The sequence below is a fragment of the Vulpes vulpes genome, chromosome 13 (assembly GCF_048418805.1).
Source record: "Vulpes vulpes isolate BD-2025 chromosome 13, VulVul3, whole genome shotgun sequence".
NCBI lineage: Eukaryota > Metazoa > Chordata > Mammalia > Carnivora > Canidae > Vulpes > Vulpes vulpes.
In genome coordinates, this window is record NC_132792.1 from 9,854,371 (window position 1) to 9,878,634 (window position 24,264).

Below are 24,264 nucleotides of genomic sequence, written 5' to 3' on the forward strand. Positions count from 1 at the left end.
CTGAGCGCCTTTTATGTACAGAAACAAACACGTAAGTGTTATCCTTACAGAGCTTTTGGTTGGTTGGGTAGGGGAAGAGATACAGGCACCTAAACATTTAAAATCCAAGGTAAGGTGAGTATTGGTTTTTTCCTATACACCTTTAATTCTAGATGGAATGATATGAGGTGTGGGTAAAGCCCTAGGGTAACAAGGATTAATAGTTTTTTTTTAATGACTTCCTTCATCGGTCTTATTAAAAGCAGTGCCAAGCTCCCCATGTACTCTAGCAAAGGGCTCTGTCGTTGTTTTGAGGTGACAGGTAGAAGGGAGGGAGGGAGCATGCAGTCAGGGAGCCAGAGGTGGATGCAGTGTTTGGTTGGCACACTTGACCGGCGCCTGGCCCGGAGTAGTGTTCAGTATGTGCCAAGCACAGTTACTAGGTGAGCGAGTAAATGATGATGATGCAAAAACCCAAGTTGGATGATCCTCAGAGCAAATACTCGTATCATTTGCCTTGCCTGATCCCTCTTCTCTTTTGAGCTAATGGGTATTTTCTATTGTCATTCCCCGCTGGCACCTTTATTCACAGTGCTCTGCATTGTCACCTTGGATGACTTTCTGGGTTTATTCCTGACTCACATTATAATTATACACTTATGCATTCTAGTGTATGGGCCCTTATGACAGATAAATAATGAATGTATCGATTTGGCTGTGAGCCTGCATGAGAACTTCTGTCTCAGTTTCATCCTCAGAGGCCTTATGCCGATGTTAATTAGGCATCCAGCCTCTCCGGGTAGCCTGAGCACTTTGCTCCCTGGTCCTCCCTCCTCCCTGCAAGGTAGCGTGATTGCTCGGTAAGGTGAAGGCTGAGGCAGTCAGGTATGAACCAGAATTAGACCAAAGTAGCCTTCCCATGCTTTCCCTGTTACAGGAATTACACAGAAGAACATTTGCTTTGTGGTGATTAGGGGACAAATTCCCTCTCTGAAAACAACTGAAAAATGATAAAATGGAACCCCCCCCCCCACCTTTTTATTGAGTGAACAAAACTTTTTGTCAGCAAAGAAATCGCTCTGCTAGTAGGAGTACTTGCTTCATAGATTTTTTACTGTCACTGCCCCCAAAAGTTTTAGGAATTTCTCTCTTAGAATCACCTTTAGAGGTGAGGATAACGATAGCCTCTACAAGGCTTTGTGCTAGCGGCTTCCAGGTGTACATTAACACATTCAGTGCTTGGCCTTCCGGGAAGGGAGGTGTGATGGCTGTCTACCTCACATATCTCTTAAGAAATTATGTGCTGTTATCTTACTGACAACCACTGTTTCCTTTCTAAGTGTATGCAGAAGATTTAGCTCCAAAGACTAATGTGTTTATTCGTAAAAATTACATTTATCTAAAACAAGAAATTTTTCCCACTCAAATGTTGAAAAGAAGGTGTCATAGACTTAGGAACTAATTCTGAATTGGAAAATCTTACTGAATAATGACAACAGGGTTATTGTTGTTCATTTAACATAAGCATGTCCTATTTTAATGAAGTTTTCTTAAGAGAGTTGCTAGAATAACTATTTAATAACTATTTTAAGATAGAAAGCTAATTTGGAATGTGTAAGTTCTGTCTCTCCTACTAAACCATCGCTTTTGGTACCATATAGTCTTACCTCTTATACCTGTGTGACTGTTCAGACATGTCACATATACAGACATTTAAACTGAGGCTATTCAAAACCATCAGGATTTGATGGTTTACAAAGGATTACAGAGGGCCACATTCTGAGTGCAAAATTTTTTTTGTTTAGCCATTTTCAAGGTAAGTCTTAACGTTGCATACTGTGCTGTTTTGAATCTGAGGTACGGAGGAATTCATTTTTTCAAGCATTTATTTCATTTCATAAGCATTTTTGAGCATCTGCCATCTGCTGGACCCTGGGAATGAGCATTTAGCCATGAACAGGTTATACAGGCCCTTCATAGAGGTTTTGTGCAGGGAGATAAATACAATAAAGATAAGTCATTAATGGGATCATTTCAGGGTGTGGTAGTGCAGTGGAAAAGCCAGCATGAAAGTGCAGGTGAGAGTAACCAGGCGGGCTAAGGGCGAGCACTGCTTCAGGTTGACCAGAAAAGGGCCCTTGGAGGAAGGGGCTTTTAATCTGAGGCCTATGTAAGAAGAAAGTCAGCCATGGGTAGCACCTAGGGAAGAGCATTCGGGCAAAGAGGTCAGCTCATGCAGATACCCTGAGCTGCAAGAAGCACGGTTGGATCCCTGTGCATCTCTGAGGGATGCCACCTGTCCTGGACTGGTAGGAAAAGGTTCCATGTCCTACCCTGAGTGACCTCAGACTCTTGGGGAAGTTTGCATTCTTACGTCTCATTTGCATAATACTTCTGAATCCCTCTGATTGCCGGCTCTAATGTAAGGCCCCCATTGGCATGGCTTCTCTCCCAACTTGGCAATAGCATGTGTCTTCCTGTTCAGATGACCAGACTTGTTAGGACTGTGCATGAAATAACAATGAAGAGTCTCCATATCCAGGTCAGAAATGCTTTTCTATATTAAAACCCTGGCTCCTTAGTAAGGTAGAAAATGCAAAGTTGCTGTATTACAGAATTTAGGATAGGGAGAGTGCTATTCTATGATTAGAGATCAGCATGTTCTCCTGGATTCGTTTGTGGGTTCATCCTCCCTCCCCCTCCACCACATGTACCTTTTGAATTGTTTAAAAATTCAAAAAATTCGGGGATCCCTGGGTGGCTTAGCCATTTGGCGCCTGCCTTTGTCCCAGGGCACGATCCTGGAGTCCCGGGATCGAGTCCCGTGTCAGGCTCCCGGCATGGAGCCTGCTTCTCCCTCCTCCTGTGTCTCTGCCTCTCTCTCTCTCTCTCTCTCTCTCTCTCTCTCTATCATAAATAAATAAGTAAATCTTTTTTAAAAAATTCAAAAAATTCAAGTATATGGACTGAAGATGCATACTTAGTCCATATACTAACATTGGGAAATATAATAATTTCATAGCCTGTATCCTCTCCCCCTTTCCTCTTAGCCTTTATTTAATTTTATGCATATGACATTCGAAAGGATGTCACTGCAGGTGTTACTTCTCTGGCAGTTGAGGGAATGGCACTTTGTACCACATTTAGACATGGGTTATTCTGGAGGGCAGCCCTGTCTGAACAGCAGTGTCCCCTGGTTCTCTTAAACATGGGGCCTGTAAAAGTACATTTCACTGGGCTGCTTTTTGCCAGTGGCCAAATGCTAGAGTGGAAAAAGAGAAGTGTTACCCAGACCTAACTGTGTCTGTAGCTGTCGAATGCGGATGTTATTAATAACCTTTAAAAGTACGAACGTGAACTTTACACCCTGTTAGTTTATAGACAGGTTGGTAAAAATTCAACATATTCTGAGACTTTTCCCAAAGGGGAGGGAAAAAAAGGAAGCAGATAGCTAGTCTCATAAAATGTTATGGCTGGAATCTTCTACATCCCTTTACTCCTTTGGACTCATGAACTCTCTGTGCAAGGACATTCAAACCCACTCATTAATTTCTGAGTAGAGACATCTTTATGTGGTCATCATTCCTCAGGGCTGAACGGATAGGTTCTTTTCTCCCAGAAGATCTTTTTTTTTTCTTTTTCTTTTTCCCTTTCTCAGAAATAATTAAGAAATGGTAAGATGCAGAGGGAACACGGGCACACATTCATGCTACTGTGGGTAGGTGATGTGGTTGAAAAAGCATAGGCCGGTTCTTCTCTTACTTGATGTGTGCCACTTGGCAAGCAAGCTGTTTTACTTCTCAAAAGCTGGAGGTTTTTCGCCAAAAAAAAAAAAAAAAGATGGCAAGAATATGGATAGAAAACAAAATAAAGGGTAGCTATTGTTGGGATTGTTTTTTAAACCTCCTTCCCACAAAAGCAATTCATCAAAAGATAAACCCATTAGATTCAGTCTCTTAAATGAATGCTTACTTGCACTTCATTTGCATTACTTTCTTTCCCTTGAATACTGCTAACACCCTAAATGGCTTCTAATTTCTTAACTCAGATTTGTCTCTGAAAACAGGTGGGTGGACACCCCGCCCACACACACACACTCACACACTCCAACCCCATTAAGATGAGGCTCTATTTTTAGATCCAGTTCATCACGCACATCACAGGAATGCAGAACTGGGTAGCAGTTAGGACGTCAGGTTCTGTTGTTCAGAGTCCTGCTCTGCTGTCTTGGGCAAGCTGAACTTTCTAAGCCTCTATTTGCCTCATCTGTAAAATGAATTTAGTAACAGTACTTCTGTCACAGAGTTTTCATGAGCATTACATGAGGCAGTCTGTATAAACCTCAGCACCCTTTATGCCATACTAAGCATTTATTAAAATGGTAGTTCTCTTCCTTCTTTCCTCTAGAGTACAAATCTCAACTCTTTGAAGTAACTCAAACTTTGTCTCTCATGAAGCTGTCTCGTAAAACACTGTTTCGTTCGTTAAGCGTGGCATACAGTATCATAGTGTTAGATGAGATGGTCAGGGGTACTAACCAGATGAGCATTTTATATGGTTAGAGATACACAGTGATTTTTAGGGTATCTTCTGTTATTGGTAAATGGTCCTGGTTTTCCACTTAGAACAGTTCTGGACAATGTAGCAGATGTGAATGGGTTTTTTATTTATTTATTTATTTAGGTGAATGGTTTTAAAGAAAAATATATATTTTTAAATATTTTATTTCTTTATTTGACAGAGAAAACACAGCAGGGGGAAGGGCAGGGTGAGAAGCAGACTTCCCACTGAGCAGAGAGCCTGATGTGGGGCTCAATCCCAGGACCCTGAGATCATGACCTGAGCTGAAGGCAGATGCTTAACCGACTGAGCCACTCTGGTGCCCTTAAAGAAAAATATTAAACAGAAGTGCATGTGGGACATGGCTGTGACAGACGTGTGCAGGTGGATTTTAAGCGGTGGGCGTGGTGGACACTGTGTCGCACTTGCAGTTCCAAAACCCCGGCTTTCACCCCAGTGTCTGTTAAATTTGAGATTCGATAGACATTAGTGTGAGATGTGACTTCAGCACCATCTGGCTCTCTGACTTCGGACAACTTAATTAATCTTTCCCTCCCTGCCTACTTCCCTTTCTGCAAATATTTATTGAAAGCCTATCACATTTCCTTATCTTAAACATGTAGTTGCTGCTTTATGAGGTTTTTGTGAAGAAGGAATGCAAAGAGACAAGAAAGTCAAAGCATATGTATCTTGCCTCCTTGGTACTTCTGCTCTAGCAAGCTTATGCCTGGTGTAGCAGGTGCTCGGGCAGCTTTATTCTTGTGTTACTCAGGATGTGTGTCTTAAGTGATATAATCCCCACAGCAGCCAGCTTGGGGCAAGAGGAATGTATTGTCTGGTGTATTCAGTCTACAGGAAGCTTAGTGACCTGTGTGCCGTGGGTGCAGCTGGAAATCAGGACTCTGATGCCACCAGGACCTTCTGCACTCTTGTGTCTGGTGCTGCATGTGTGTTACCATTCTCTCTGGCCAGATTGTTCCACATAGCTGGAAACAGAACCCGTGGTAGGCCCCAGGTTCACCTCCCCATAAAGGATCTACACCTTGCAGTCCCAGTCCCCAAGCCCAGAAGTCCTGTGAGGAGCCAGAGCCCAGCATGGGTCAGGTGCCCACCCTGCCAGCCACAGTTCACAACTGGAGCCAAGGAAAAAGGGCAAGCGGCCAGTTGAGGCACAGGATTAGAGTGGCAGGAAAGACCATCTTACGGGACAAGGGAGTGACCCTTGCCGGCTGCCAGTGCATTTACCCTCTCATGTCTTCTGTGACTCAGGGGTGGGACTTACCCTCAGTGGCCTTCCATCTTCTCCTCTGCAGTTCTGAGGTTTAGATGATGTCATGAGTGTGAGTATAATTCATCTTAAATTTTATGTCAATAAGTTCATTTATTACTGCTGTTACTGCACGTGCCCTCCAGTCTTGACACCCCAACCAGGGGGTTCCCAGTCTCTGGATCGTTGACCCTCCGGGAAGCAGAGAGGAGTTTAAAGAAGTTTGGCCAGTGTACCATGTGTATATCTATATTGAATACAACCCTTTTTAAATTTGATTTCGAATTAAAATGCGCATTATGCAAAGAGTACAAATCCTAAGTGCACAGTCCTCACAAACAGAGCACAATTGTATATCCAACCCCTGGATTAAGAATCAACAGTGACAGTCCCCTTGGTCCTCCCCTAACTTTTATAGCACAAGATTGATGTAGATGTGTTTATTCTCCATCTAAGAACTCATTTAAAAGCATTACCAGCATCCTGGTAGCGTTTTCCATGCTGTCCTTTTTCAGTAAACAGAATTTTAAAATCCAGCTGGCCTTATGTCATAATTTTTTTTGATACTAAAAGAAATCCTCAGGTCACTCTCATTACACCCTTTTAAATGTTTTCTTCCTAGCTGAAATTGCCATCAGGTGATAAGATGTGTTCGAAGGGTTCCTTGGATATGTGTCATTCACATCTTACGCTGACATATGTCCCTTCCTGGGTACCAACCTCTCTTGAATGAAAGAAGCAAGTATCTTAAGTGTCCTGTATTTTCTTTCCCGTGCAGAGCTTGGGGTGATAACTGACTGACCACCAGGTTGTCAGCTTCACCCAACACTGAGCTTTGTAGAACAACTCAGCATTTACCCTCCGAACAGGACTCCTCGGATCCTGGGCACTTCTAGTCTCAGAGATGGTTCACTGTTCATAAATATGTCAGCTTGCTATCACTGTGGCAACTCAGCAAAACCAATGCCATCACGAATGAGTTTTCATTTGCCAAGTTTTCCAACATCTTTTTCCCCCCTTGTTTTTCTCTTTTAGGCTCTAGACCAAGATAGAACAGCCTTGCAGAAAGTCAAGAAGTCTGTAAAAGCAATATATAATTCCGGTCAAGGTAAGTACTTACCAGAGCAGACAGCATGAATTATATATAATGTCTACAGTTTTTCTCTGTTATGTGTAAGATGCTTTGTTTATAGGGGACTTGATACAAAAGGAAAAACAAGTAAGTCAAAGAATTCAGCTTTTCTCTTTTTTCTGTTTCTTCTCAGTCTGCACCAGTTATGTTTCCAAAGTAAAACAATTAAGGAACCTGAGTTGCAAGGGGTTTTATTTAAAAGAAAAAATTTTTTAGACTTTTTTTCTTTTTTCAAGATTTTATTTATTCATGAGAGACACACTGAGAGGCAGAGACATAGGCAGAAGGAGAAGCAGGCTTCCTGCAGGGAGCCTAATGCGAGACTCAATCCTGGGACCCTGGGATCATGACCTGAGCCAAAGGCAGACACTTATCCACTGAGCCACCCAGGAGTCCCTGACTTATTTATTTGAGAGAGAGCAAGAGAGAGCACAAGCAGGGGAGTAGTGGGAGAAGCAGACTCCCCACTGAGCAGGGACCCTGATGTGGGGCTCCATCCGAAGACCCTGAGATCACGACCCAAGCCTAAGGGAGACACTGAACCACCTGAGCCACCCAGGCACCCCTGCAGTGGGTTTTAGTATACATTTATTTTTATTTTATTTTTTTAAAGATTTTATTTATTTATTCATGAGAGAGAGAGAGAGAGAGGCAGAGACACAGGCAGAGAGAGAAAAGCAGGCTCCATGGGGGGAGCCCAACGTGGGACTCCATCCCGGATCTCCAGGATCAGGCCCTGAGCCGAAGGCAGCTCTAAACCACTGAGCCACCCAGGCTGCCCTTAGTATACATTTAAAAACTTAGCAGACCTAACAGGGAATTTTGCTACAGGTGACCTGGGAGATACTCAGCATCTCATGTGGAGTTGGTGGCCAATCTTTAATTTCAAGGCCTCAGTGAAGCACACAAGGATCTTCCCTTCTGCAGGTACCTGTAACATTTGGAAATCAGTATTGGTGCTCGGTGTGGGGTGAGAGAGGGGATGGGGTGAACTGAAGCCTGGACACCCCTACAAACCGAAGTCTATCCAGTGGCCGAGGGCGTACCCAGTAACCTGTGTCACTAAATGTTTTAGCTGGGTCTGGTGACTTTGTCATCTTGGCAACAAAAGTATGTTGTCCGGGGATAAGAAGAAGTAAACCTAGTTAAGATAAACAATGACTAACCACAAGAAAGCGGAGGTTCCATCGCCCCAGGGAAGGAGAGGAGAGGCTTGGAAATGTAAAATGGGTTTCAAGGTCTCTGACTCACCTCTTTTGTTATCATGACCCTGGTTACCAGCTCGCTTACCCAGAGATAAGGTCTGAGAAATCAGTTGTCTGGAGCATAACAAACCCCGAGGGGAATGGCAACAAGAGTCTACTGGAAAGGGCACAGGCTTTGAAGTTGCACCAGTGTGGATTTGTACCCTCACCCTGCCCTGTACTAACAGTGTGACCTTAAGATGGTTAGAAGTAACCAGCTTTTTTTTTTTTTTTTTTTTGAATCTTCGTCTTCGCTGTAAAAAAGAGATTGTGGTATTACAGGGCTAGTGAAGGGACATAATGAGCGAATATCTATAGAGGGAGTTCAGCAAATGTCATACATTCATATTTTATTTTATTTATAGTCGTATTCATAATTGTCATGTTGAACACTGAGAAAGGGAAAACCCAACCGTCAGATGCTCTATGGCCCTTTCCTCCTTATCAGACCTGGGAATCAGTAGTGTCAGTGAGCTGGAAACCTAATTGTCTCTGGTCTTTTTCAAAGCCCTTGGGTCTAATTGTTAATATGTTCTGTATCCTGGTTCCTTAATACCTCTAATTTCTTTATATTCAAGAACCCACTAACTCCTAATTAAGATAGATAAGTAGATGATGATCTAGTTATGTAATAATGTTTTAAGTCTTGACCTAAATTATATAATTTCTACCTTAGCTTCATTCTGATTTACTCCCCAAATACGGTAGTCCCTAAGAGATATTTGCTCTTTGGGGAGAGGTGGGTGGGGGCTAGCAATATAAGTTATTAGCTAGCAAATAACTAAGAGGTGGCATGTGGGGATGCTTCTGAGGTGCTGGTACTGTTCTGCTTCTTGATTTGAGGATGACTGCATAGTTCATTTTTTTGATAATTCATCAAATGTTACTCTTAAGATTTATGTACTTTTTAATATGGATGCAGGTATATTATGCATCACTCATAGTGTAAATAAGATTTATATACAAGTAGGTTTATTGAAGCATTGATTGTGATCATCTGGGTCCGTTTTGGAAAAACAAGCAACAAATGGGGATTTTTATTCTTTTATTTTATTTTTTTTTAATTTTTATTTATTTATGATAGTCACAGAGAGAGAGAGGGAGGCAGAGACACAGGCAGAGGGAGAAGCAGGCTCCATGCACAGGGAGCCTGACGTGGGATTCGATCCTGGGTCTCCAGGATCGCGCCCTGGGCCAAAGGCAGGCGCCAAACCGCTGCGCCACCCAGGGATCCCCAAATGGGGATTTTTTAAATAAATAATGCTATATCTATTTAATAGAATAAAATACAGTTTTTTATGAAACAGCAACTCAGCATAGATCACTACCTTTATCACTACATGTTAAAGTTAAGTAAATTTCTTAACTTCCATAAATCTTAAATTGCCTCACCACAAAATGAGAAAATAGTATCTAATTTGCAGAGTTTCATCTGGATAAAATGAGGTAATATTTAAGGCCACCTAACAAACTTCCTGCCATATGACAAGTGCTTCACACATGGGAAGAATGACCACTAGATAGTGGCATGGTTTCCTTCCCTGTATTAATTCAGTCTTCTACAGATCACATTGGACCAGCCCAATTTTCTAAAGAGCTTAATGAGCCATTATCTGCCTTAGGACTAAGTGTCAGTTGTCTGTAATGTTATGGTTTATGCTTGAGGCTCTCAGCTTGTGAGCCACAGAAGCGAGACCTCTGATTTGCAGCTGCGAGTTGCTGACATATTTACTCTGCTGGGGGCTCCACGTAACTCCTTTGTTCCCCCAGTGTCCTTGCTCAAGACTCATCCCCCTCCACGTACCATGGTGCCCACAGTCGCATTATTTAGCTGCTCACACAAAGTCTCTTATGCTTCATCTTGCTCTTTAAAGGGCTTCCTTGATGACAGCTGTCCTGGATATGGACAGGAGGGAGAGGTTGTCCCTACATGTGTGTAAGGTCAAGAGTTCAAGTGTTGTGTGCAGTTTGGTTGCCTTTTCCTCCATGGGATTATTCTTGCCTGGTAGATGGGGGCCACAGCTAGCTGTGTGTTGGCCAGTCCCACCTCTGGCAGGATTAGGGGATCTCCTGTGTACTTTGCCTTAGGTATCTAATAGAGTAGCTTCTAGTCACATATGGCTTTCTAATTTAAATTAATTAAAATCAAATAAGATTTAAAATTCAGGTCCTCCAGTCTCAACCACATTTTGAGTACTCAGTAGCCACATGTGACTGGCAGCTATGGTATTAGAAAGTAGAGACCTAGGGCATTTCCATCATCACAGGAAATTGTTTTGCTGCTGAATGAGAACATATATCCCATTGTATTATACCTGTTGACTGGTCTCTCTGGCATTAGGCCAGAAAGTATCAACCCTTTTCATTAGAATTACCTAAAAACACTTAAAACACAAACACAGGGTCCCTCAGGCCCACTGCCAGGAGTTGTTCTAGAGTAAGGCCTGCTGGGTATTGGGGTTAGAATAAAATGACTCTCCAGGTGATGTGCAGCTAAGACTGAAAACTACTAGCCCATGAACCACTTGATGAGAGGTGCTGCTGTGTCTTTTATCTTTATATATTATGCATTTGTATTATAAGCTATATTCACCATAGCTTCTTCAACAAATATTTATTGATCACCTGTTTTGTTTTTAAGATTTTATTTATTTATTCACGAGAGACACAGAGAGAGAGGCAGAGACATAGGCAGAGGGAGAAGCAGGCTCCCTGCAGGGAGCCCAATGCAAGACTCCATCCCAGGACCCCAGGATAACTACCCTAGCCAAAGGCAGACACTCAACCGTTGAGCCATCCAGGTGCCCCTATTAAGCACCTGTTACGTGGCACTGTTCTGGGGGTTATGAGGATATTAGACAAGTCATACAGAATTTCTGCCTGAGAGACTGGAGAGATGGACATTACTCAGATCTCCAAGCCAGAAGGTATTTATGATTTAGAAATCAGAAAGCTTACAAAGTGGAATCTAATACAATCTGATGGGGTGCTAAGTGGAACACCTCTCAGAGGAAGTGACATTTATTGAATGTTGATGTATAATAAGCTAAGCTGAGCGAGCCTCTGAGGTAGGTCCACCATTACCCTTATTTGATAGATGGTGAGGCTGAAGCTTCAAAAGCCAGATGAACTTCTGGGAGGTATCACACCTAACAGTAATAGGACCAGAGTCTGGCAGACTCTAGCTTTGCTGTTTACAGCTTCTCTATCCCTGTCTTCTATCTGACATGTCATAGGGGCTCAATAAATGTGCAGTGAATTGCTACATGTTGGCTAGATAGGTCCCTAAGAATCTCTCTGTGAATGGCTGTTAAATGTTTAATCATGACCACTCATGAATGAATCGATTCTGTGTAACTTCCCAGCAGTGTAATGTAATCCTGGGCTGATTTTGGTGGTTCCTGGAGAGGGGCCACAGTAGTTAGTTATCATGCCCACCGCTCGGAAGTGTGGGAATAACCTCCAACCTCACAGACTGCTGGGACCTGATAGGGTTTCCGCCATCACCAACGACTATAGCACACCAAGTTTCTGGTCAGCTTGTGTGGGAAGCCCTATGACATTGAATTCTTAAAAAATAGCTAGATGAGTAAAACAGTGGTATTGCCGATCTTCCCATGATACATGCTCAGTGGAATCCGGGTTATTCCCGTCCAAGGGCTTTCGGCCTCATCCAGAGAAGCCACAGAGGCTGAACCCTGGTATTTGTTTCCCAACGTGTTTTCCTAATTTTCTTGTTTTCTCACAATGCTTAAGTGACACAAAACCCATCTGATGTTCTTTAAAGTTTTAAGAAGCATTTCTGTATTTCTGGTTTGAGATGACCACCCAGCTCACCACTACCACCTACCCCACCAGATGATTTGAAGGTTGTATTTATTAATTTGAGAGTGAGCAAGCGTGAGGAAGAGCCCAGGAAAGGGAAGGGTGCTGTGGAGAAGCAAACCCTCCCCTCCCCGCTGAGCAGGGAGCCCCGAGGCTGAGCTCCATCACAGAACCCTGGGATCCTGACCTGAGCCACCCAGAGCCCCCACCAGATGATTTGAAAGTTGGTTGAGAATGATGAGGGTCTTACTTTTATAGTGTATTTATTATAATGACACATAAGCTTTATCAGTATTAAAACACAGTATAATAGATTTTGTTGGAAAGAACAGTTCTCTCTCCAGAAGCCCTTTCATTTGAAAGTGGCTTGCGGAATTTGTCTCTTTCTCCTGTGGCTCCTGTCGCCTATGAGGACATTCAAAAACAAAAGACTGAATTCTGTGAACTGCTTGGATCAAGAGAAAATTTTCCAGGCTATTCAGCCTTCCTGTGTTGTTTCTAAGTTTTGAAGTATTGACATTATTAATCTGTGAAGTACATTGTCATCTAAAAAGTTTGCCTTGGTGTGTGTGTCTCCCCTTCGCTCTCTCCCATCTCTGTGTCCTAATGTATATTTTAAATAGCTAGTAGCTTTTTGAACACTAGAGGGTTTTTAAAAAATTTTTTTAAAGATTTTATTTATTTATTCATGAGAGACACAGAGAGGCAGAGGGAGAAGCAGGCCCCCCACAGGGAGCCCGATGCAGGACTCAATCCAAGGACCCTGGGATCACAACCTGAGCCAAAGGCAGATGCCCAACCACTGAGCCACCCAGGTGCCCCAACACTAGAGGTTTTTAAATATGTCGCAATCTTTGACACTTTTCTCTTTCCAAAGATAGAGCCTAATTTTCTCCCCCTGGAATGCGTCCCAGACTTAACTACCCTCTTCTACTGAACAGAATATGATGGGAATGATACCATGAGATTTCCAAGGCCAGTTCATTAAAGAGTTGGCTTCCACCTGGGTCTCTGCTGCCCCTCCGTTATTTCCTTTGGAGGAAGCCAACCCACCCTTTTGGGAGGATACCGCGAACCACCACTGAAGCGACTTTGCCAGCCGCAGTCAAGCCCAGTTGCCTGCAGCCCTGCTGCCATGGTGCCTCCGTGTTTGCACAAGACCCTGACTCAGAGCAGCAGACTGGGGACTGGCATTCATAAGATTTTTGCCCTTGCAAACATGGGCATGTGCATGCAAATTCCAGGTTCCTTGGAAGTGGTGTGTGCGTCACTTGAGAAAGAGGAGCTCACTGCTTGTCAGTGCTGTTAAAAAAAAACAACAACAACAACAAAAAAAACCAAAGTGAAACATACTGTACTTTTATAAAATGAAAGAGGCATGTAATTCATAGTGAGCATGGGTGCACCAAATTTGTTGTTCTGTCAATGACTTAGTTGGGTTGAATTTGTTAATCTTTTTGAACAGATGTATTATTACATACATGTACACTTTTCCTTGGGAGTAAAGACCTAAACTATTCCTGCTACTAGGTCTTTTTCTATGTTTTTTTTTTTCCACAAATCGAAATGTGGGTTTTATTATTAAATAGTGGCTTCCTTAAAATTCATGCCAAGATCTATTTGGAATGCATTTTAGCTTATTAGTAACATATGGTGCCCCCTAGAAATATAGAACTTTGTTAGTCTGAAAGTTGGGACTCTTTAAATCCTTTAATTTTAGTGAATAAAAAAATGACAGTGGTATTGTAATTTGATTGCAAGCATATGATATGGAAGTCTTATTTCCAAAATAGAGCGCAATTGTCATAAACAGTTCCATAGCCTTTTCACTTTAGGGAAAAAAAGCAGTTTTCCTTTTGCCTTCCTTTTTGCTTTCCCCTTCTTGGTTTAGAATTATGTAGTAGTTTTATGAGAACATTTGTGTTTTCTAAAGCAAAATTAATGTGTGATGTTCGCTCCAGATTTTCATTTTGTCAATTTGTCTATTTTAAGAAATCGCTCATAGCATATGACGAAATCTAAGATTTCAAAGGTAAAGTACTAAAATTCATCAGTGGATGGGAAGTGAATGGTTTTGTGTCCAAGTAAGTTCATTTTAGCTTTTTTAGTTAACATTTTGTTAAATTTAAAGTTATAGTGGGAAGCAAATTGTAACCTGAAATTGATAAATTAACTGGTGTCTTACCATTGCATTCTGTAACTATTATTTCAATCCTGTAGAATTCAGAGGGGAGAAGAAGTTTCCTAACCTGAATAGTTAAGAGATAAAATAGATAAGAATTTTACTAAAAAGCACAAAATGTCAAAAGGTATACAAAGAGCAACTGGTCTGTGTTTAGGAAATTTTACATATTACACATTTTACTGTTTTCTAAGTTTGCAGATTATCATCTGATTTTAAAATTCATTCTGAATTAAAGCAAACTTGTTAGTTAAGAAATTATTGTAAACCCTCAGAAGTAGCAGGCTTTAGATTGAAATTGTAAATACCTTTTGGTGGTGGTAGTAATTTAAGCAAAGTCTAAACAAATTACTTCAGGCCTGCAAGGCATTTTGCATTCATGTGGGTTCATCATTACTTCTTAAGAGGTGAAAACAAATTGAAATAATGAGTTCCTTCAAAATGGTCAAGGGAGGAAGTTTTGTCTAAAAGGAAGTATATTTACCCAGGAGAGTTTTACTCCTCAAATTGTGAAGGGATAAAACCAGAGGAATTTTGAAAACTACATTTAGAAAATTGAAGTCTCTTTCCAGAGTAATCTTACAACTGCAGGCTGCTTAAGAAGTTCCAGTTTTCACATTCAAGTCATTGGCTGAACTTTTCAGTGACTTGAAATCAGAGGCTGTCTGGGTGTGTGATGGGAGGTACGTCATTTTGCTGGCCTGAAGTGAGAGCTCTTGACTTTAAGATGAGTTAATTTCTTGTGATGTATGCACTCATCTTATGGGAACATTCTTCATGAGAAATTAAGTTTTTTAAATAAAATTTGGGGGATCCCTGGGTGGCGCAGTGGTTTGGCGCCTGCCTTTGGCCCAGGGCGCGATCCTGGAGACCCGGGATCGAATCCCACGTCGGGCTCCCGGTGCATGGAACCTGCTTCTCCCTCTGCCTGTGTCTCTGCCTCTCTCTCTCTCTGTGTCTGTGTGTGTGTGTGTGACTATCATAAATTTAAAAAAAAAAAATTAAAAATAAAATAAAATTTGGAGTGCTCATTCCACAGCCAGTACGTTGGGCTTTTTTTTTAAGCCTCAAGATGAAGAACAAGAATACTTGGTCAAGGTAAATGTCAGGGGTGCCTGGGTGGCTCAGTCAGTGAAGTGTCTGCCTTTGGCTCCGGGGTCATGATCCAAGTGTCCTTGGGATCCAGTCCTGAGTTGGGCTCCCTGCTCAACAGGGAGTCTGCTGCTCTTTTTCACTCTCTCTGCTCTCTACCCTCCCCCCAAATAAATAAAATCTTAAAAAAAAAAAAAAAAAAGGTAAATATAAAAACATGTTCTCTACCGTAATAGTCCAGATTTTGCAGATATGAAAAATTATAGCTGACCTTTGTTGAGTACCTACTATGTGCCAGGTGCCTTATATTCATTTACAGTGTCACTTAATTGTCTCAGTGGTCCTATATGCAAGACATTATTACCCCCACTTTAGGGGTGAAGTAGCCTAGTTTAAATCACTTAACACAGCTTAATAGTTTAAATTTAAACCTGATTTAAATTATTTACACAGCTAATAAGTAGCTAGCTACAAGACTTGAAACTCCGGTCCTTGTGATCCCAAGGCTGCTGAGGCAGAATTACCCGATTATTAACTCAGAGGAAAATGACTGCCGACCCGTGATGGGACACTGAGAACTGAGAGGGGTGTAGAACTTGGGGGCGCAGTGCCCTGGAGTGCCTCACCTGGGCAGGGAGACAGGCAAGCAAAACAAGCAGCAATCCCATAAGCGTAAAAGTGCTAGGTGGGTCTGTTCAAGAGAGGAGTAGCTTTCTCATTCTAAATATAAATCTAATGGGGTGTCTGGGTGACTCAGTCGGGTGTCTGCCTTTGGCTCAGATCATGATCCCAAGATCTTGGGATGGAGCCCTGTGTGGGGCTCCCTGCTCAGTGAGGAGTCTGCTTCTCCCTCTACCTCTGCCCCTCCCCCCCAGCTTGTGGACACCTGTGCTCTTTCAAGTAAATAAATAAAATCTTACAAATAATACATACATGCATACAAACCAGAACTGGCATTGCCTAGCCACACAGTATTTCTCCATCCTCATTCCTGTTACCAGGTCCTCTGTAATTGGCATAATTTATGAATGAACAATGAAGCCCATTAGCCAGTGTATTCTCTTAACATAGACTAAAATGCTCCCCCCACAGCCTCAGTAATTTATCGTGGAATAGGTCACACAGATTTGGGATCAAATGCTGATTTAACCCCTCCTTGGTGGCTAGGAGCACTTGGTCAGAGAATACTTTGAGTGGTTGTTTCTTCATAGGTAATGCAGGTCTCTGCCAGTGGTGTAAGTGATGATTCCTTCATCCTCTTCAAGAGGCTTCCTGAAGTAGCAGAGGGGAAATTCAAAACACAGCTGATTTGCCATCTTTGATCCACTGCCACGCAGATAAGATACATGCACGTTGCCTTGCTTTACTCCCAGCACCTCCTTAAATTTCAGTTTCCTCATCTCTAAAATGGCACAGTAATGCCCATTTTGTTGTGAAAGTTGGAAAGAACATATTTAAAATACTTAATATGATACTGGGATATAGTGATCATCAGCGGTGGTTGCAATGATTACAGTTAGTCGCAAAAGTTTAATCGGTGCTGGAAAAATTTTAGCCCATAACCAACCCTTCAAATGATTTACTCTTTCTTTTTCTTTCTTGGACTAGAGTTACATTTGTGTTAGACTGCTTGATAGTCTCGCACAGGCCATTGACCTTTTATTTTTAAACTTGATACTCCTTATGCTTTGGTTTGGATAATTTTTACATTCCTGTTTTCAAGTTTACTGCTCATTTCTTCTTCAGTATCCAGTCTACTATCTCATCCAATTAATGATTTCAGATACTGTATTTTTTTTAGTTCTTGAATTTCCATTTGGTCCTTTTTTAGAACTCCTGTCTTTCCTGAAGTTCTCTATCTCTTCACCCATTTTATCCATCTTTTCCTATGGATTCTTGAACACGTTTGTAATACTTACTTTGAAATCCAGCATCTAGGTTTTTGTCTGATTCCATTTCTTTAACTGGGTTTTTCTCTCTTGATTTTTGTATACATTTTTCTCTTTCTTTGCATGTCCAGTAATTTCTGTTTGTGTGGTAGACATCTGAATTGTAGGATATAGAGACTCTGGATTCCTTGTTTTCCTATAAAGTGTGTGATGTTTTATTTTAGTACATGGTCAGGTTCTAGGATGACTATCACCTTGATCTTGGGGAAGTTTATTTTAGTTTTGCTCATAGTCCCAGGACACAGCCCTTAGTCCTGCAACATCATCCATACTCTTCTGACACGATCCAACTGGGCTTTCAGCCCAGAGTGTTTACCAAGCCAGGCTAACCCTGTGGGATTTGAATTCCAAACTCTTTCCGCAGCATTGGGAAGTTGCTGGAATCTGCTTAGCGCTTTAGATGTTGTTTTCTGCTTGGCTTCTTGAAGCATATGCAGTTTAGGTCAGCCAAGGACTGGATTTGAGGGCTTCCTTTTCTGTGACTTTTTCCTGTCTAGGATTCCCCACCCCCCCCCACCCCCTCAATTTCCAGCTACTGAAGCAAGCAATCCCAAACTCTGACTTCTGATACCTCAGCTGAGTTAGAGGCCACTTGCTGCTTGAGTTCTGTTCTCCTTGCCCAGCATGGACTGCAGTCTGCTCTTAGGAGAAAAGCCAGTTCAATATGATCTTTTCTAGTGTGGTTCTCTTCCTTGAAGGGTAATATCCCCTCCTGTTTCTACCTGCTTTTGTTTGCTCTCCAGTGGCTTGAAGTGGTTGGTTTTTTTATATATTTTGTCCATCATTCATAATTATTATAAACAGGAGCATGAGTCTGGTATAAGATTCTCTGTCAAGTTATCAGCTGCAGATCTTTAATTATAAAAATTATATACAAGTAATTCATTTATTAAGCTATAAGGGGTTGACAGAACAAACTTGCCTCAACAGAGAAATGTGTTAGCATAGTTGGCCTTCTATGTGTGACAGTATATGGAAGTGACTTAAAGAAAGGTCTTTAAGTCTTCAGCCCAGGTTTTGGATCACAAATACCTAAATACAGAAATAGGCACTTAGTTTATTCAGTCAAAACTATTTACAAAGTACAGGAGAGGTGCATGGCTAATAATATGACAGGATAAGCAGCGATCCTTTGTAGTCTTGAACTTCTGGTTTATTGTAAACTAAATGTGTATATATCTGGGCTCTCTGCCCAGTAGGGAGTCTGCTTGAAAAATCTTTCTCCCTCTCCCTGTACCCTTCCCTAGCCCCACACACACATACACTCTCACTCACTCTCCAAAATAAATAAATAAATCTTTTAAAAATTAAAAAATGAATGGGAAGTAACCATGGAGTAAGAATAACCCTTGAAAATCCTTATATGGCCAAGACAAGGAAATTATAGTTCATTTGATATTTTTACAAAGTATTGGCATTCCTTTAGGAGCCATGATATTTAAAACACACACACACACCACATACACAATCTCTTAGGCATTTACCCTTAGCTCAGGGAGAAGCTCCTCCTGTGAACAGGTGAGGAAAAAGCAGATGGTACAATCCCCTCCTGCACCCAGCCACCTACTCATCATTGAGTGGGAAGGGAGGGCCTGCGGCTATGTACATCGTTTTTGCTCTCTTTCCCTTTTCTCCCAAATTTACTATGTTGAGTCTTATCAATTAAAGGTACAGATGTGTGATACCACTGTGATATTCAGTCCTTCGCAACTAATCCTTTTTCCTGTTTACATAAAGATTCAGTTTAGTGACTCTATCTAGTTTTCTTTACAGACCACATTTCTACCTTGAGTAGTCCTTGACAATTAACAGCCAAGATCTACGGCCAGCCTATGCCTTTCTAGAAGCCTCTTATTCCAAGTCACATTTTGGCCACATTCTTGGATGGTTTATGTCTCATCAAACTAGGGTTGTGTTTTCCGGTGTAATGATGGTGCAATTAGACTATAGCAAGGAGTCTGGAGGAATGCCAGGGTCTCTCCAGTTTTATTTCTATGGATGGTATTCTCCCAAGGTTTGCTTAAGTTCTGCCCCTCTCACACATGCTCGCCTGACCACAAGGAGTGTCCCATGTGAGGCAAACCCTCCACAGCTCTTCAAAGAAGGCCCCATCCTAAGGTAGCCATGCTCTGTGATCATCTCTACAAAGTGGTCACGCATGTGTTGAATTCCATTTGTGGTTTAGATGTGTACATGAATTTTCAAGTATCTTTGTCTAGGACTGGAAGTACTCTCTGGCTGACTTGTTAGCCAGAAAGATAACTACTTATTGATTTTTCTGACACCTTGCTTAGGTATGGAAATCAAGCAAGTTGTTATTGATTCTGAAGTGTTTTTCATAAATAATGCCGTAAGACAGAGTGCTTGGGGGTTGATGGAGGATGACTTTGCATGGCCAGTTTGTCACTTGCATACACAGACAACAGGATATTTTCAGATCTTCCATGTCTCTGATAACTGATCAGACTTCTACTTTTTCTTTATGGAGATGCGCAGGGGGCTTCCACTTTGGAACACCTGGAATTGGTTTTTTTTTTTCTTTTCTTTTCTTTTAATGGTCAATTTTCTTTTTGTTTTTCTCATTATAAACGTATATTATATTAACATACTTGCATTAGAAAATTCAGATAAAAGAAGAAAATGCTAATCAGCCACATTTCCTTCTTGAACTCTTTCTCATTGTTTATATTCCGAATCACATATGGCACACTTAGGTGGCACTAGCACATTTGTGTACGCTATCACATTTGTTCTCTTATGTGTCCATATTCAGGGTGATGCCTTTTCTAGGATCTCTGGGGTGGAGACACCTGGATTGCTGCAGTGATTGGGGGTGTTCCATGCTGCCTGCACAGTGACAAGGCAGGGGAGGCCTTCTGAAAGAGCCATGGCTCCCAGGCTTGCAGCACTGGGATGTGATGATCTCTGCTCTGCTTATAAGTAGCTGAGTGTTCCTTAGCAAGTCCTTTCATTTCTTACGACCTCAGATGAAAAAGAAAAGATGATCCCTACCTTGTCTATTGATGAAATAGTTTATGGTTATGTAATGAGATGAAGATTCCTTTGCAATCCACAAGGCACTATGTATCCCCTAAGGGGGGCTCATGGGGCCCACTAAAGAATGCTTTTCTCAGGAACACCTGGGTGGCTCAGTTGGTTTTAATCATCAAACTCTTGATTTCCATTTCCAGTCATGATCTCAGGGTTGTGAGATTGAGCCCTGCATCGGGCTCCACACTCAGTGTGGAGTCTGCTTCTCCCTCTCCCTCTGCTCCTCCCCTAGCTCGTTCTGTCTCTCTCTCTCTCTCTCTCTCTCTCTTTCTCTCTCTCTGTCTCTCCCCCTCCCTCCCTCAAATAAATCTTTAAAAAGAAAGAAAGAAAAAAATGCCTTTCATCAGCCACCAAAATGAGAGAGACCTGCTTGCACGTTTGCATATTTTGATCTCTTTCTACATGTGTGCTGTTGCCTTCCCTCAGACTCTTGGACTCTGCGCCTATCCAGAGCAGGGAGCTTTGTCTTTAGATTCAGCTGACTTTCCTCTGTGATCCTTGACAGTCTGAGCTCATTGATCCCTTTATAATTAGAGAACAACAGACCTTCTCTGAATTAATAAAAACTTGCAAATCAGAATTTTTCAGTGAATTTTAGGAGTTTTTCGAAGTCCTGAAGTTGAGGTCAGAACCACTGATTGATGCAAATAGTACATTAGTATGTATAATATGCATAGAACATATACAGTAGTAATACACAAATGGTTAAAAAATAAATATCAGAAATGTATGTTTTAAAATGTTTTACTATAAAAATTAAAATAAATTTTAAAAAATAAATTAATAATAAAAATAAATAAAATATTTTACTGGCAGGTATAGTTGATCAAAAATAGTCTAGAGACCACCAGTCTAGGGAGTACCTGCGTGGTCACGTCCTATCACAGCCTACCTTATCTAACAGGACAGGAACCCCGTGAGTTTTTTCATTTATCTTGAATTATTTAACACATAATTTTTATATATTCTTTTTTTTAAAGATTTTGTTTATTTATTCATGAGAGACACACACACAGAGAGAGGCAGAGACACAGGCAGAGGGAGAAGCAGGCTCCATGCAGGGAGCCCAACACGGGACTCAATCCCCGGTCTCCACGATCATGCCCTGGGCTGAAGGCGGCTCTAAACTGCTAAGCCACCGGGGCTGCCCCATAATTTTTAAACCAAGAAGCTGAAGGTCTGAAGGTCTAAGGCTGCAAACCTAATGATCTACATAACCTTTCCATCCCAGGGTAGGGGTTTAATGAAGGTTTGTGAATTTATAGTGAAATGTGGGACCATGTGTTTAAATTAAACCTATTAATAAGAAAGCTCAGCCTTTTTGGAGGGTGGGCCATCCACTGTAGAAGGCTGGATAGGAGAGGAATGGCCGTCTCCTTCCTACCTTTTCTTAGGGGGCAGATCTCAAAGCATGAACATTACCCAGAGAGCCATGAGCAAACCCAAGTGTGATGTGGATTTTATCTGGCAGTTAGGAGGCCTGCGTGAGGGAGCCAGAAGAGAGGGCATTGCCGCTCCTGCTGTAATGGAGCGATGCTCAAGTGCTGTTTAAATGCTGAGTAATAGCCTTGTGGAACTCTGCAGGCATCTTATCTTGGGGCTTGGTTAGTTAATGGATTTGTCAGTTGTTGCGGAAATGGGAGTCTGCACGCTGACTTTCCAGATAACACCCTTGGGGCTGGAGCAGATTCTTGCAGAGGCTTGGCTAGAATTTTGAAAGAACAAATCCAAATTCAAAATGACCTTGAAAAATCAGAGGAATGAGTCATCCCTAGTGGCATGGAGGAAGGCAATTTAAAAAAAAAATGTGTGTGCAAGCCTTTCTGCCTCTAAGGATGTTGCTTTTAATTTTAACAAGTGTGAGTTCCCTACACACTTGTTGGGAACAGATGAGGAAACAGAGGCCTGGGGAAGTGAAATAACTTGCTCATAACCAAGTAAACTAGCAGAGGCTGTATCTCAGAAATGCAGTTTGGACTCTCAACCCAAACTCACTTATTCCCCGTAACATGGTGTCTGTAAAATTAAAACAGATTGTTTTCAGGGTCATGGGTTGGGTGGTACTGGTTTTATAGATTGGTGTGACAAAAAGAGCTGAGCCCCAATCTGATGATGAATAGGAATGGAGAGCAATGCTTTTAAAATCTTAACCTCCCTGGTTGTAGGCCAAAGACAGTGGACTCTGGAGAGACCAGTAGCCCCACATTAGTCTCCATATCAGTGCACCATCTTTGCACTTGGGTTCTAGAAGGTTCCTTTATGGTATGCTCTTACTTCGAAACCCAGCTCTAGGGATCCCTGGGTGGCGCAGCGGTTTGGCGCCTGCCTTGGGCCCAGGGCGTGATCCTAGAGACCTGGGATCGAGTCCCACGTCGTCGGGCTCCCGGTGCATGGAGCCTTCTTCTCCCTCTGCCTGTGTCTCTGCCTTTCTCTCTCTCTATCATGAATAAAAAAAAAAAAAAAAAATTAAAAAAAAAAAAGAAAGAAAGAAAGAAACCCAGCTCTACTGGCTATTCTTTTTTTTTTTCTTTTCTTTTCTTTTTTAAATTTTTTGGGGAGGAGTGGAGAGAGAGAGAGAGAGCACACATTGGGTGGGGGCAGAGGTAAGAGAGAGGGAGAAGCCGACTCCCCGCGAAGCAGGGAGTCCAACCCTAGAGCTGAACCCCAGGACCCCAGGATCATGATCTTAGCTGAAAGCAGATGCTTAAGCAACTGAGCCCTGTGGGCACCCCTACTCTTCATTCTTCAGGGTGTTGCCCAGTTGTCATCTCTTGGGAAACTTCATGGACTGTATCCAAGTTTTGTCCGTGTGTTCATTTATCAGATACTACATGGGTGCTTACAAGAGGCTATGCTAAATAAGCAGTATATTTTCATGCAGAGGAAAGACAATGAAATGTACTGTTGATGGATGAAGTATTTAAATACTCAGAAGAGAATAAAACTAAACCAAATAGAAGGCTCAGGAACTTTCTTTAACATTAGAACCCTTACTCATGCTATATATAACGAGGTATATTGGATCAAACTAAAGCTTTCAGTGTTGTTGTTGTTTTTAATACTATATATAAGAAGGTTTGGGAACATAAGCAAAGTAGGAATCACAAAAGTCTTTGGGTAAAGATTGGTATGTTTGACTGCATAAAATGTAAAAAGTTCTGTGTGGGGGATCCTTGGGTGGCTCAGCGGTTTAGCGCCTGCCTTTGGCCCAGGGTGCGATCCTGGAGTCCCGGGATCGAGTCCCACGTCGGGCTCCCGGCATGGAGTCTGCTTCTCCCTCTGCCTGTCTCTGCCTCTCTCTCTCTCTCTCTCCTCTCTGTGTCTATCATAAATAAATAAATAAATCTTTTAAAAAATTAAAAAAAAAAAAGAAAAGTTCTGTGTGGCAAAGGACACCATAAACCAAGTGAGGAGACAAATGGGAGAAAACGCTTGCAACACATATTACAACAGATTGCTGTCCCTCTGCAAAAAGCCTTACAGACTGACAGGGAGAAGACAAGCAATGGGAAACAGCAAGCAGAAAAGGAAACGTGAGTGGACGATAAAATACAACAAAATACTCAGGCTTACTGTATAGTCCAGTTTTTCATGTCCCTGTGGTGAGAATAAAAAGATCACTAATAACATCTATGTGCTGACGAGGCTATAGAGAAACACTCATCTGTTTGTACTGCTCTTGAGTCTGTGCATAGCTGCCACCAGCCTCTTTGGAAACAAAGCAGTAGTAATTAAAATTTGGAGTGTGCACCCTACCACCCCCCCCAACCCCCAGCAGTTCTACTTTTGTGAATTTATCTTTTCGGAGATAAACTGACAGCATGTAAGAACGTATGGATAGAACTATTTATCACAGCATTGTTTTTTTGGTAACAAACACGGAGAGTCTCTCAAGGAGATAGTTCTCCAAATCATGGTAAGAGTTTACTCTGGAATATAATCACAGTTAAAATAATGAATTAGAGTTAATTATATTCAGTCTC

General features: G+C 41.8%; 1 protein-coding gene across 2 annotated transcripts in view; it reads left to right on the top strand.

The window, feature by feature from the left end:
• ASAP1 (ArfGAP with SH3 domain, ankyrin repeat and PH domain 1) overlaps positions 1–24,264 on the top strand; it is a 357,684-nt gene that overhangs the window by 193,787 nt on the left and 139,633 nt on the right. For both annotated transcript variants that reach the window (XM_072733909.1, XM_072733908.1), the window contains exon 4: positions 6,842–6,914. In XM_072733909.1, coding sequence (XP_072590010.1) covers positions 6,842–6,914 — 73 coding nt within the window. The remainder of the gene's footprint in view (positions 1–6,841; positions 6,915–24,264) is intronic.